At 47.1% G+C, this 12,478-nt stretch overlaps 1 protein-coding gene across 1 annotated transcript; it reads right to left on the bottom strand.

Annotated features, from left to right (window-relative positions):
• Positions 1-1,998: 1,998 nt before the first annotated feature.
• On the bottom strand, positions 1,999-5,586 carry DBX1 (developing brain homeobox 1). Its single transcript, XM_032691404.1, is given in 6 exon segments — positions 1,999-2,252; positions 2,254-2,432; positions 2,782-2,984; positions 4,665-4,767; positions 5,235-5,415; positions 5,417-5,586. Coding segments are annotated over 6 exon segments (1,032 nt in total). The 3' UTR covers positions 1,999-2,056.
• Positions 5,587-12,478: the final 6,892 nt, after the last annotated feature.

The raw sequence follows: 12,478 nt of genomic DNA, 5'->3' as shown, positions 1-12,478 counted from the left end.
GTCAGAGAGGTAGAAAATTATGAATGTCACAATGTGTCCCAGCTTAGATGTGTCCAATTACCTAACTGGAAAGTAGTTAAAGACCTGGAACAGTCCTTCTAGCAGGGTAGGTTGCACCTTGTGCCTGGCAGTGTTTAGGAGGGTTTTGGACAATGCCCTTCAATAACATACTTTGATTCTTGGCCAGCCCTGAAGTGATGAGACAATTGGACTAGATGATTTTTGTAGGCCCCTTCCAACTGGAATTATTCTCTTCTTCCTTTCACAGCTTCCCTTGGGGATGTGACAGTGAAATGGAGCATACAGGAATAGTTGTGTCCTAGGTGACAATCTGCTGCATTTTGTTTTCCTTTATTTTGGTGTGTGTGAATAGTGGGCATTAGAGACTATAGAGCAGAAAATATACTAGTTTTGTAATGAAATCTGTTTCAGAAGAACTCTGCTATCTGTATGCAAGGCAGAAACACTGACATTTCTGTAGTGTGCGTTAGTATCTAACAGAAATAAGCAAGTAGGTAGTTATGGATTTGCCTTGTGTTGTAGTAGTGATCCTTGACTGGTCTTAAGGCTAGACTTGTCCTTCTAGTAAAACCTCTTTCACTCTGTCTACCCTCTAGGAATAGTCTAATTACATGCTCCCCAGTCTACAACTGTAGTATCTTAGTCAGTGATGTGTCAGTAAGTGTTCCCACACCCTGACCCACCAGGGCTCGGATGAAGGAGAAGAGTCAGAAGACATTTAGAGGAGAGCACAAATTAAGTTGCTTTTAAATGCAACTGCGTTTTAACTGCAGAAAATCTTCAATCCTCTGGTTGAGTTGCTCTCCTAGTTAAAAGGCAGGTAGATATTTTTGTAAAGTTACTTAATTTGAAACAGATAAATTCTTATTGAATCACCGTATGTTGATAAAAGTATTTTTCTTTCCCAGACAGAAGCTGCAACAACATTGTTAACCAGAACCAAGTATTACTGAATGACCAAATTTGGAAATCTACATTTCTTTTATTTGACAGTCATCCACTTTAATATATATACATATTTAAAGTCTGTACATGGTAAATACAAAATAAAGTGTTTCTTTATAAGTTACACAGTCAAACAGCTACATTCATCTGTAGTTTAGCTGTCATTTAATTAAAAAAAAAAAAAGGGAGAGAAGCGTTGCTGAGCCACTGTTATATTCATTCACAATAACCTTGGTATAAAACATCCATACAGAGTAAGTGTACAAAATAGTGTACAGTTCATATAAGCTGTGCAAAGACAGCAAAGTTCAGTCAAAAATCAAGAGGTGTATCCACTTTCCTCTGTCCACACCATGGATAGAAGAAGCAAAGTAGAAAATGATCACAAGCCCTGTGAGCAAAAAGGTGGGTTAGACGGTGCCTTGAATGCAATATTGAGGCATAAATTAAAATGAAAAACATAAATATAAGATCTCTGTACACAAGGCACATTTATGTTATACCTTAGAAGTCATTCAGGGATTTCAATGGATCTGATGCACAAGTATGGTGCTATTTGGTATGAGGAGGGAGGCAGCATTTGGTCTGCGTCCCTCAATGTTATTTACTTTTGGAGGAAAGGGTTGCTAGATCAGACCAGTCTTCAGGGTTTTGAGATTTTAATAGTAGCTGGAAATTCACTTGAAAAGTAGCAAAAATGGCCACAGCGTCTATATTGTATTTTTTGATATTCCTTATCAGGGGGAAAACGTTTTCCTTCCAACAGGCTATCCCTTCCTCCCTGCTGTAAAGCCAGGAGCTGCCTATTGCCTGTGTTTTGGGAGAAGGTAAGCTAATTGAGCACATATTGATTGTTAAGCAGAGAGAGTTATGAAAAGGTTGGCAGATACTATGAATATGTAAACCTCCACATGGGGCAATGAATAAGGAATACCAGTGACTAGGAAGGCTTGCAAATATGTGACAAAGAACCTGCACTGAAGAAACTGTGGGACATTGGGTGGGACATCACCTCTTCAATTTATAGCACTCTGTCTTATTTACATCTTTCTGTGTTTCCCCTTGTGATGGTAGGGGCAGGCAAAGTGATCTAAGAGACAGTTATCTCCTCCTCTTCCTCTTCCCCTTCATCATCCTCTTCCTCTGAGTCTGAGAAGTCTGAAGGTTTGCTGGGGCTGCTAGAATGGATGGTGAAGGAGACATCTGGGAGTCCAGGTCTGTCCCTCAGGTGTAGATGTTCTGGGGACTGGTGGTAGGTTAAGGGATGCCGGGGGCTGGGTGGGGCACACGGGGGGAACTTCCTCCTCCTCCTCCTCTCCTGAACATTTCTTGCCTACGTCACTGAGGTCTGGGTGAGGGTTGAACTTGGTAGGTAGGGTCTGTTCTCTGCAGCCACCTGAAGAGAGGAGCTCTCTCTCTTTGGAGTTCCTCCATTTCATCCTCCTGTTCTGGAACCAGATCTTCACCTAGGGATCCAAGCAACAAAGAATTTAAGTGGTTCAGTAAAACAGGGACCAGAAAAGTGTTTGGCTTGCACTCTTGAAACCCTGCACATGCCCATGCCAAAGCTAACAGGAACCACAGAATCTGATCTTTGGCAGACCCTAAGAGAGAGTAAGAAGGCTGTGGTTCTACTCACCCAGCTGGGAATTGTGCCATTTTTGCCTCTGTGGATGCTCACAGTTCTGTAACTTGCTTTGAGTGTTCTCCCTGCTCTCATCCCCTTCTCTTCCCTTTTCTCTCCAGCTGCCCCCAGGAGCGGGGGTTCTTGCTCCCCACACACCCTCCGCCCTCCCCACCTGATGCCCCTCTAACCTGTGAGTCCTTCAGGCCCAGCTTGGCCGCCAACTTCTTCCTGTCAGGTTTGCTGATGTATTTCTGCTTCTGGAACATCTTCTCCAGCGCTTTGCGCTGCACGTCGGAGAAGACGGCACGGCGCAGCATCCCACGGCGGGGCTTCCCGCGGGCAGCCAGTGGCCAGGAGAAGGTGCCAGGGATGGGGACCACGGCAGAGGCAGCTGTGGGGGGACACACAGTACTGAGCAGCGTGGGACTGGCCCCACCACCCCTCCCTGCCCTTCGGGCAGGCACTCATCAACCTGGGACGTGAAAGAAGCCTTAGGCTTAACTAAGCGTCTGCCTTTCAGGCAGCAATCGCTGGGATTAGATCTATCAACTCAAATGTGTAAATGGATCAATAGTGGCCGTTTTTTGTTGGGAGATTCAAAGGTCTCCGGCCTGAAAGGCAAAGCGAGGCGTACCAGCTAAGATAGAGGTATAATAAAAAAGCTTTCCCTCCTGCTCAGAAGCATTTGATTTTTTTCAGATGCTTTTATCATTTCAGATGCTTTATTATGCTCAAAATGAAAATGAGGACTTTTCTGATTCCAAACAAAAACCGCTCCTCTTCAAATGCAGTTTTGATTAATCAGTATTCATCTTTTTAAAATAATCTCTCTCTCCCCCCCCCTCCAAAGTTGGAGAATTCAAGTCGAAGACATGAAAAGTAACAGCTAATTAGCACACTGCCTGGTTCCCAATGGCATTAGTATGATAAAAAAGGGCAGAGTTTCGCCTTAAAAAAAAAAAAAGGAGGGGGGAACCTCCCCAAGAGAGACAGAGATGCTAATGAAGCGTGAATGGTAATTGTGTAGTAATGAACTAACAGAAAAAGACTGAGGACAAGCAGCTAACGCCATATATTATTGGAACAAAAGAGATTTACACTTTCAAACTAAACACAACGGCATGCCAGGCTCCCTCGGGAGAATACTGATGGCACAATAGTCTCTTTCCCCAAATCATTTTCATTAAATGGACATGAAAAGCTATTTATAAAGCTCAAGTTGTTTTTTGTTAGGCTATTCACATGCTGGAGAAAGGAAGCAAATTCCATTATCCGGAGGATGAATAGAAGAGCTTGGGTTATTTTTTTTTCCTCTCTCCCTTTCCCTGTTTTCTTTTTCAATTAATAGCTTGTTTGTGTAATTAGATTTCGGGGTGTCTTTTTTAATTGTTCTCCCAGTATCATAATACTTCAGTGTTGTAAGAATCATACCCCCGTAGCCTGCTTTATCGCCTGCACCATGTTGTTTGATGGTCTGATCGGGAAGGTGAAGGAGGGAAGCGTTAGTACGAGGTGGAGGTGATGGAGGGAGGGTGAGTGCGCTGTGGAGGTGGAGGAGGGTGAGAGCAGTCACGCCGTTCTCGCAGTGCGACGGATCCCCCTGCAACTCGGCCGGGGCGGAAAGTTTGGGGGACACACAGGGCGGCAGGGACCGGGCCGCCTCCCTCCCTTCCTCTTCCCTTCCCCTCTCTTTCCCTCCCTCCCTGCGCGAGCGCGGAGCGCGGGCGGCGGGCGCTGACCGCTCCTCGTGGTGCTGAAATCCGCGGAGCGGTTCCCGCGGCACAGCACTGGGAGGGAGGGAGGAGGGAGGGAAGGAGGGAGAGAAGGGACCCGCCTCGCCTCAGGACCGTGACAATCCCGGCTAATTTGCGGATCGCGGGGGGAGCGGGCAGAGAATGTCAGGCAGTCACTGCCTGTGCTAAATCGGGCAGCAAATTGGCGCGACTGATGCTTGAATGTTGTACTCCCTCCAACCTCTGAACTGGAGCATAACCCCGACGGGGCGAGCGGGGGGGACGGAGAAATATCACCGGGCTGCGCTCGGAGAGAGGGAGGCTTTTAAAACACCTACCTGGGAAATAGGAAGATCTGATAAAGGGCTGGAAGGATCCTTCAAAGTACGGAAAAGAGAAAGTCTTTGGCGGGACGCTCTGAAGTAACGCAGGGGAGGTTTCTAGTAAATAATAAAATTAAATTAAGCGTGGGGTTACCCACCGTGGAGTTACTCGACCGACGGCACGGCTGGGTCTTCCCCTTGGTCTGGGAACCAACGCAGTGATACTTTCATAAACAAAAAGAGCCAGACTGAGCTCGGAACAGCCGAGGAAAAATGGCACTTTTGCTGGCTTTGCCAGCAACGCGGCCACCGTGAGGGCCAGGGCCAGCCAGGAGACACGGCTGTGGGATACCCCCCTACCCCTGCGCCTCTCGTCTGTCCTGCTGCGGAGCGGGACCAGCCGCCCGCCAGGGCTGCCCCTCGGCCGTGCAACACGGAGGGCTCTGCACTTCGGGACTAGGTCCCTCCTTCCCTTTTCTAAAGCTCCCTCTTCTCCCCTCATCCCCGTCAACCACTTCCCGCAGGCAGCGCGTACCCGGAGCCGCCGCCCCCGCGGCTGGGATCGGGGTGTACCCCCGCTTACCGGCTCGGGGGGACGGAGGAGAGAATGGCGTTGACTCCAAACTTCAGGAAAGTGGAGTCGCTGCTGGAAGTCTGCGGCGAACAGATCCTCCTGGAGCCGGCGGTGGTGGAGCTGGGGAGCTCCGGTGTCCCCGAGTCCGTCCTGGCCGCCGAGGTCGGGGGGGACATGCTGGACGGGGGGGGCAGTCCTGGGCAGGTAACTGGTGGGTCTGCTGATCCGGATCAAATCTTCCACCAGAAAGCTGGAATGACTGGAAAAAGCTGACTGCAGAGACTGAGGCAAGGTGAGGGTGGGGGTCGGCCGAAGGAGGCTGGGGTAGACGGCTGGAGGGGCGATGAGGCTGGGGAACATCATCGCAGGGGCCGTCCGCGGAGCCGGGCTGGGACCGCTCGCCTGTTTGTTTGTTTGTTTGCTTTGTTTTCTGCTTTGCAAACCTGGGTTGGTAAAGATCCAGCCAGCGAGTCTAGCGGGGTTCTCTCTGCCCCTTCCTCCTGGACCATGGGTTTTATAGTGGTCAGCCCCGCTGAGGCTCTTTCAAAAGTGACAGCCCCAACAATGGGGTTCAACAAAGTTCTCCACTTGAGCTTCATTCAGGGCGAGCTCCCGGCTTCTCCATGGTCCGGGGCTGCAATTTATGATTGGATTAGGACTTCATAAGCAACCGGGGCACCAATGGCCCGCCACCAAAGAAAGTGTAGTCATCAATTTTTGCATATGACCGCCTCTTTGGAATACAGCGCTCCAAAGGCTCCCAGCAGGGTTTTGTTCAGAGGCAACACACACAGGCTAATTAAATGCCTATTTAAAAGTTTCGAATGACATCTTGCCTCGTAGAAAGGGAATTATTTAAAGGAACGCAACTAAATTTATTTGCCGCTCCCTGCTGAGTTTAGGACATAAATCAATAAATATTCATATTAAACTTATCTGTGGGTCTTAGAAAAGCATGGGTTTTGTGAATTTGAAAATATAAATTAGAAAAAGTGGAACTAAGCTCTGTTGAAGGGGAAAAAAATACTGGGAGAGCGGATCCCACTACAGTTTGAGCATATTCTGCCCCTGCTTAGTATGCGCCAAAATCTGTGTATATTGTTGGGGTTACTTATCTATCCGCACGTCAAGGTCCGGAAATAAAGCATATTTGAGGTGTCACCCTCTCCTTGCAAGATCTGAGCTTCGTAAAAGTCTGCGCGCGTGTGCTCAGGCGAGGGGCTTGCCCGGACTGGCTCGAAATGTGAGCCTTGATGTGACCGATAAGAACTCTGCTACCACAAAATCTGAGTACTGCACCACAGGAGAGATGTGAACAGCTTTGTGGGACCAGAGCAACCCCCTCGGGTTCTGAGTTTCTGCTTATCTACATTTAAAAAATAGACATTGTAGCGTTTGGATCCTTTGGCTAAAGTTGCCTGAGCTGCTCTCGGTTTTGTCGGTGTCGATGTCTCGAAGCAGCAAAATTCACCTCATCTCGGTTTTTATCTGCGGGCGTGTGCAGGGTTTCGGAAGGTGTGTTAGGTCAGTGCAGCAGAGCCCGGAGTACCCCTTTGGTGCGAGGGACAAATGACATAAGGGAAAAGTAGCAAATCTTGATTTTTCTGGCGGAGAGGTTTTGTTTGTGGTGGCAAATATGGATATAGGCGCAAGTATAGTTAGTTCCTTTGGAGGTGGATGATAAAAGCAACTTTTGAGAGTGGTTTTACCTGATTTCTCTGTTAAAGACTATAACAGATGTGTTAAATGTCCTATGTTTTAAAAGCATCCTATTCAGTCCTTTGCTGTGTCTGAACCTTTGCAAGTAGAAGTGTGCAGCTCAACCATGCAGCCTTTATCCTATTAACATGAACTAACTGTCACCTTCAGCGTTTTCCCTTTTTACTTTTTAACACAAAGCTTTCTCAAAAATCTTATAACCAGCTTTATTTCTCTCGATGGTTTTTGTCCGGACGTTTTGTGTTGATTCTCTCCATGTCGATGCTTTAACCATTCAATAAAAGTGCATCTGCGATTTATATCACATTAGGGAAGAAAGAAAGTCTGTTAAACCTCTCCCTTGATTCAAATAAAAAGTATTTATTAGGAGAGGACGGAATCAGCCCTCGAAATTGTATGATCCCGACACAGGCTTTCCCGGTGCTGTACGCCGGCCCCCAGCAGACGAGCACCTGCAGAAGGCTGACTTGGAAGGTCCGCTGTCTGAAAGCATCACTTTGAAATAAAACCTCGCCCGGAGTTTCCCCCCCCCCCACCCCCCCCCCCCCCCCCCCCCCAGTTTTGTTAATCTTGATGCTTAGCAGGTAAAGTAAAAAGGGAAGCAAGGCGTGGGCAGATTCAGAGGGCTCAGGGGTGCGGACGGGTCCCCGTTCACCTGCCCCCCTCCCCGTCCAGGGCCCCGCGGTTGTCGGGGAGGGGGGGGAGAGAAGCGGGGGCTGCCCCGCCCTGCTGTGGGCTCAGCGCTCACTCTCGCCCCCACCCACAAGCGCTCCGGCCTATCCCAAACCCGGTCATTCCCAGGGCTGCTCTCGAGGTGTTATTTAGCGAGCGAGCGGGACTGTAGCGAAAGGAAAAGCAAACGGGGCTTTCCCAACAAAATAATTACCTGGGTCCCCGCTAGTCCCCAGTCCCATCTCCATCCTCTGCTCCCTGTCCCTCTCGCAGCCGCCCCGCGATCCGGCGTTTCCCAAGTGAGCTCCGCCCGGGCTGTTCCGAGAACATTTAGTTTTTTACAGTCATTATACGTTCCTTTGAGATTATTTACTCCTTTCTTTACTTATACATCGGGGGCATTTTGCCTCACTATAGACCAACTGCTGCTAATTTCTCTGGTTTTAAAAAGAGGGGCTGACATTTTCTGGAAGGTTGGGTCAAGCGCATGCTGGGGCACGCGTGGACCCGGTTCCTTGTGATGCGTCTGAGCACACTCATAAAGAATTCCTTAAGCACCACGGCAAAAGGGACTAGACATCTATTGAAAGGGAAGATAGACCATAAGAAACCAAGAAATCAGACGAAAGGATCTTATTTTAAGTGATCTCCTTTGGAAGTTTCTTTTCAAAGGCAGTGATCATTTAAGAGAAAGGGAATTCTAATGTCTCAGGATAAAACCTGTGACTAATGCCGTTTGACCTATGCTCAGGGATTTTTGTGCTTCCTGCCATTCATTTTAATGTCGTTATCTTCAAATTTATTTCTTAAAAGTCACTCACTTTCTTTGTCACGTGAAAAAAAAAAAAAAAAAAAAAAAAAAAAAAAGGAAAAAGAGCCCAAACCCGAAAACCCCGGCGGGGGGGGGGTGGGGAGGGGGAGCTGGGGGTGTTGAAGCTGCGTGTGTCCCGGTCCGAGGCTGGTAATCCGCATGAAATTGGGAGAGCCAGCACTTCAAATCCGGAGACCAAAGGGCTGGGCTGGGCAGGGCTGGCGCCCCCCCGGCGGTGCGGAGCCGCGCCCGGGAGCCCCATCCCTTTCCCGCATCCCCGGCCCCGGGAGACGGACGTCTCAATCACCGCCACGGCGCTGCTCCCGGCTCCACGCGGGACATCGCTCTGCGGGACAATCCCCTGCCCCCGCCGGGCTCTTCCCGCAGCCAGGTGTAAGCCAAACTTCTCTTCCGTTCCTCCACAAGGCGGGAGACGTTCCACAAGGGACCAGCTGACCCCCGCTCCGCGCTCCGCACCCCGCATCGGCTGCCCGGTCTCTCAAGTCCCGCTGCTTCTCCTTCGCCTAAGCTGCGGAAAAATCGTGTGTGCGAGCGTTTTGGGCTGATTTCTTTTTCTTTTCTTTCTTTCTTTCTTTCTTTCTTTCTTTCTTTCTTTCTTTCTTTCTTTCTTTCTTTCTTTCTTTCTTTCTTTTCTTTCTTTCTTTCTTTCTTTCCTTCCTTTCTTTTTTCCTTTCTTTCTTTCTTCCTTTCTTTTCTTTCTTTCTTTCTTTTCTTCTTTCTTTCTTTCTTTCTTTCTTTCTTTCTTTCTTTCTTTCTTTCTTTCTTTCTTTCTTTCTTTCTTTCTTTCTTTCTCTTTCTTTCTTTCTTTCTTTCTTTCTTTCTTTCTTTCTTTCTTTCTTTCTTTCTTTCTTTTTAACACCTTTATTTTTTTTCTGCCGGTGAGGGGGCAGCGGGAGGAGGGAAGGATGCTCCATCCCTGGTGTGTCCCAGCTCCCTAAAGATGCTCATCGGCCGCGCCGGCAGCTTGAATGGAGGCTGCGGGGGCGAGGCTGTATTAAGACACCTAAGTCTTCACCTTTAGAATTCAAGCACAAGGAACAGTAACTGTTGGTTCGTTCAAAGCTCTTCTAGATCTCCCCCTTTCTTGAAAATCCTTCTATTGTGCCAATCAAGCAGATGGTTTGCAGGAAATATAGCTTGGCCCCAGTGACCGAAACTAATTTTAACTAGCTTTCCAAGCCTGGCACGTTTGTTTTGCTCTTACAAAATAGCTAAAAAAACAGCTGGCAAGGATGAATTAAACCCATTAAAGACACATTTATAAGAAATTATATTCACATAGGTTGCTTGAAACCCCCCTAAGAGAGGAGAGATGAGCGTATTGAAATGAAAATGTCCCCGAGCACACTACCCTCCTTAACATCGCCTGAGAGTCTCAAAACATTTTACTAAATAGATTAACTTGACTATTGTTTCGCATCACATTTATCAGCTTCATTAAGTGAATAGCTGAACAAATATATTACGCATGCATGAAAAGCTCTTTTGGGGGCTGCCTTATTGTGTCCTCAGCCCTGACAGGTGGTTAACTGTGTTTCCCTCTCCTCTCCCCCTCTCTCTCTCTGCGCAAAGAAAGAGGGATCTTGGACAGAGCGCACAGCCCAGACTTGGCAAAGGGACCTAGAGGGGAGAGTTACTTTCTTTTCCCTCGCCATTCATGCTGGCCAGCCCAGAGTGCAAGTAGCCTGAAATGCAACCAGATGATCTGATCATGTCAAAAGTAATTAACTTTAGTTTAGTCTCTGTGTCTTGCTTGCGCTTTACTAACTCCTTCCAAGCCTGTTTAATTTGCATCCTTTCTTCAAATTTGATTATTTTTGTCCATTTTGTCCTTTTATCCTTTTCCCAACCTCTACCTTTGTTTTAAAATATAATCTGGGGTGGAACAACCCCTCTTCTTTCTTCTCCACTGGTCTGTCTAATAAACAAACAACCACACAACATCCCTAAAAGCAACTCCTTTCATGAGCTAAGATTGGCATATTTGGAGAGCTAGGATTTGCGAAATACAATATAGTGGCTTATTTGTTGCCTTAATTTCATGATTATTTGAAACAGTGGAAACTTGCTGGGCAGTGGCTGTTTGGATTTTCAGATGCTGCTTGTTTCAGTTGTGGTCTCTGCCCCAGGAGTTTCCAAGTTAAGACTGTGAAGATGAAATGCGGAGACGAGAGAACACAGCCCTTTCCCATTTATTTTTCTCAAAAATATGTTTGTTTCATGTTGCTCAAGTAGGTCAGAAGAATTAAAAATCCTTTTATCTTTCAAATCAGGTCTTAACAGTACTAATATCTCCTCATTGCAAATTAAAGTTGTGATCCTTTTCTTATGACAGGGGCTGATTGCTCACTGATTCACTGCAATCTCTAGGCAGTGGGCAATTTTAAGTGCTGGGACTTGAGGATGCCATTACTTTTTCACTCATTAAGACCAAGTTCTGCTCCCCATTCTCCAGATTACGACAGGAAGGACAACTTCTTTGGAGAATAGGACTCTCAGTGCAATTCAACAGGAGGACGAATGTGTTCTGGGGTGAATGTCAGCAAACTGAGAGACTGCTGTCAACTTGAACTGAGGGTCCTTGAGCTCACACACTTCCTTGATGCCTTCCACAAGAGTGGTTTTAGTGTTTTAAAGGCTGCTCTCCATCCTGCTTCCTGCTGGAGCATCATGTAGGGACCTCCACCTCAAAAAGGAAGAACAGAACTAGCATTTAACTACGCTGTGGGATAAAACCAGGCCCTTCTCTTGTTTATACACCTTTTCTTAAAGAGCTAGACCATCAGGCTTGAATGCTTTGACTTTTACCATGCCAGCAAACTGATACTGCACTTCCTTTGGGATTAAGTCTCTCTGGGGAGGTTTAAGAGGGAGACTTGGAAGAGAGATGCTGATGAGAGCCCGGGTACTTGGAAACCCTTTTCCCAATGGAAAGCCTTCTCCAGTCTGGCTGACAGCCAGAAAGATGGTGATGTATTGGGAAGCTCACTTTGCTCCTTCTAGATGAAAATCCCTTCAGGTGTTGTGATCCACTGGGGAAAACAGCAGCCATGGGGGAGAGCACTTTTTCTCTGAGTCCTCTGTGAAGGTGCTGAAAGGTCCTTTGGCAGAGATTAACCCATACATCTTTTGGGTGGACCCAAAGCCACGTGATAAGGAAGGAAGGGAAACTCAAATACTCTGTAACTGTTCTTTATCAAACAAAAGTACAAAATTTCCTTGCTGGGATACTGTAATGCTCTTGCAATTGAAATGGGAGAATATCTTAAAAAATAAATTGTGAGTTCTGGGGTTTTTTGATCACCAAATTCCCTGGGCATTTAGTGATTTCTTCCTGTAATTTGTGACGTTGTCCCTTAGGGGAATGGATTTGCAGTTAAGTGGTTCTGTTACAGACCATGCCTCACTACAGCTGTGTTCATGTCTATAGGTTGCTGGCAAACTGTACTGCGTCCATGGAGGATGAGGACTCTATGCGGGGGCCTCTTTGCTGAAGATAGAATGCTTGGTCTCCAGAAATATTGATCTCTTCTTGTAGATGTTGATATGGAGTGTGTTTGATTTCTGGAGCTCTGACAGAAGAAGAATGACAAACTTTGTCCCTCAGGGTTTGCCTTCATAAAACTACTGAGGAATGAGTTAGCAAGCACCGGTCCATGTGGTCCATGTGCTCTGCTCCCGTTTTACTTTGTGCAAAATGGAAAGCGAAATGAAAGAAAGGAGCTGTTTTTCTGTTGTCCCTTGGGGTTGCTTTACCAAGTGAGGTGCTTCATGTAGAGAAAACCAAGGAGCAATGATACCCAAGGAATTAACAGCTTCCTAATCTTAGGTATCATGGCCATCTCTTCAGGATTCTCAAGTGCAGGTCTCCGAATTCAGGATGACTGGGCTCCCTGCAGAACCAATAGCTTTTCCATTGGATTTCCATTTGTGAGAAAGAGTTGTTCTCTCAGAAACCCTTGGCTCATTTTGGAGACAAGAACAGGACACCCTTCTTATGAGCTTTGCTTTGCAAGCAGTGAAGTTTCATGA

This window comes from Chiroxiphia lanceolata, chromosome 6 (assembly GCF_009829145.1).
Source record: "Chiroxiphia lanceolata isolate bChiLan1 chromosome 6, bChiLan1.pri, whole genome shotgun sequence".
Lineage (NCBI taxonomy): Eukaryota > Metazoa > Chordata > Aves > Passeriformes > Pipridae > Chiroxiphia > Chiroxiphia lanceolata.
This window is presented reverse-complemented; position numbering and strand designations above follow the sequence as displayed.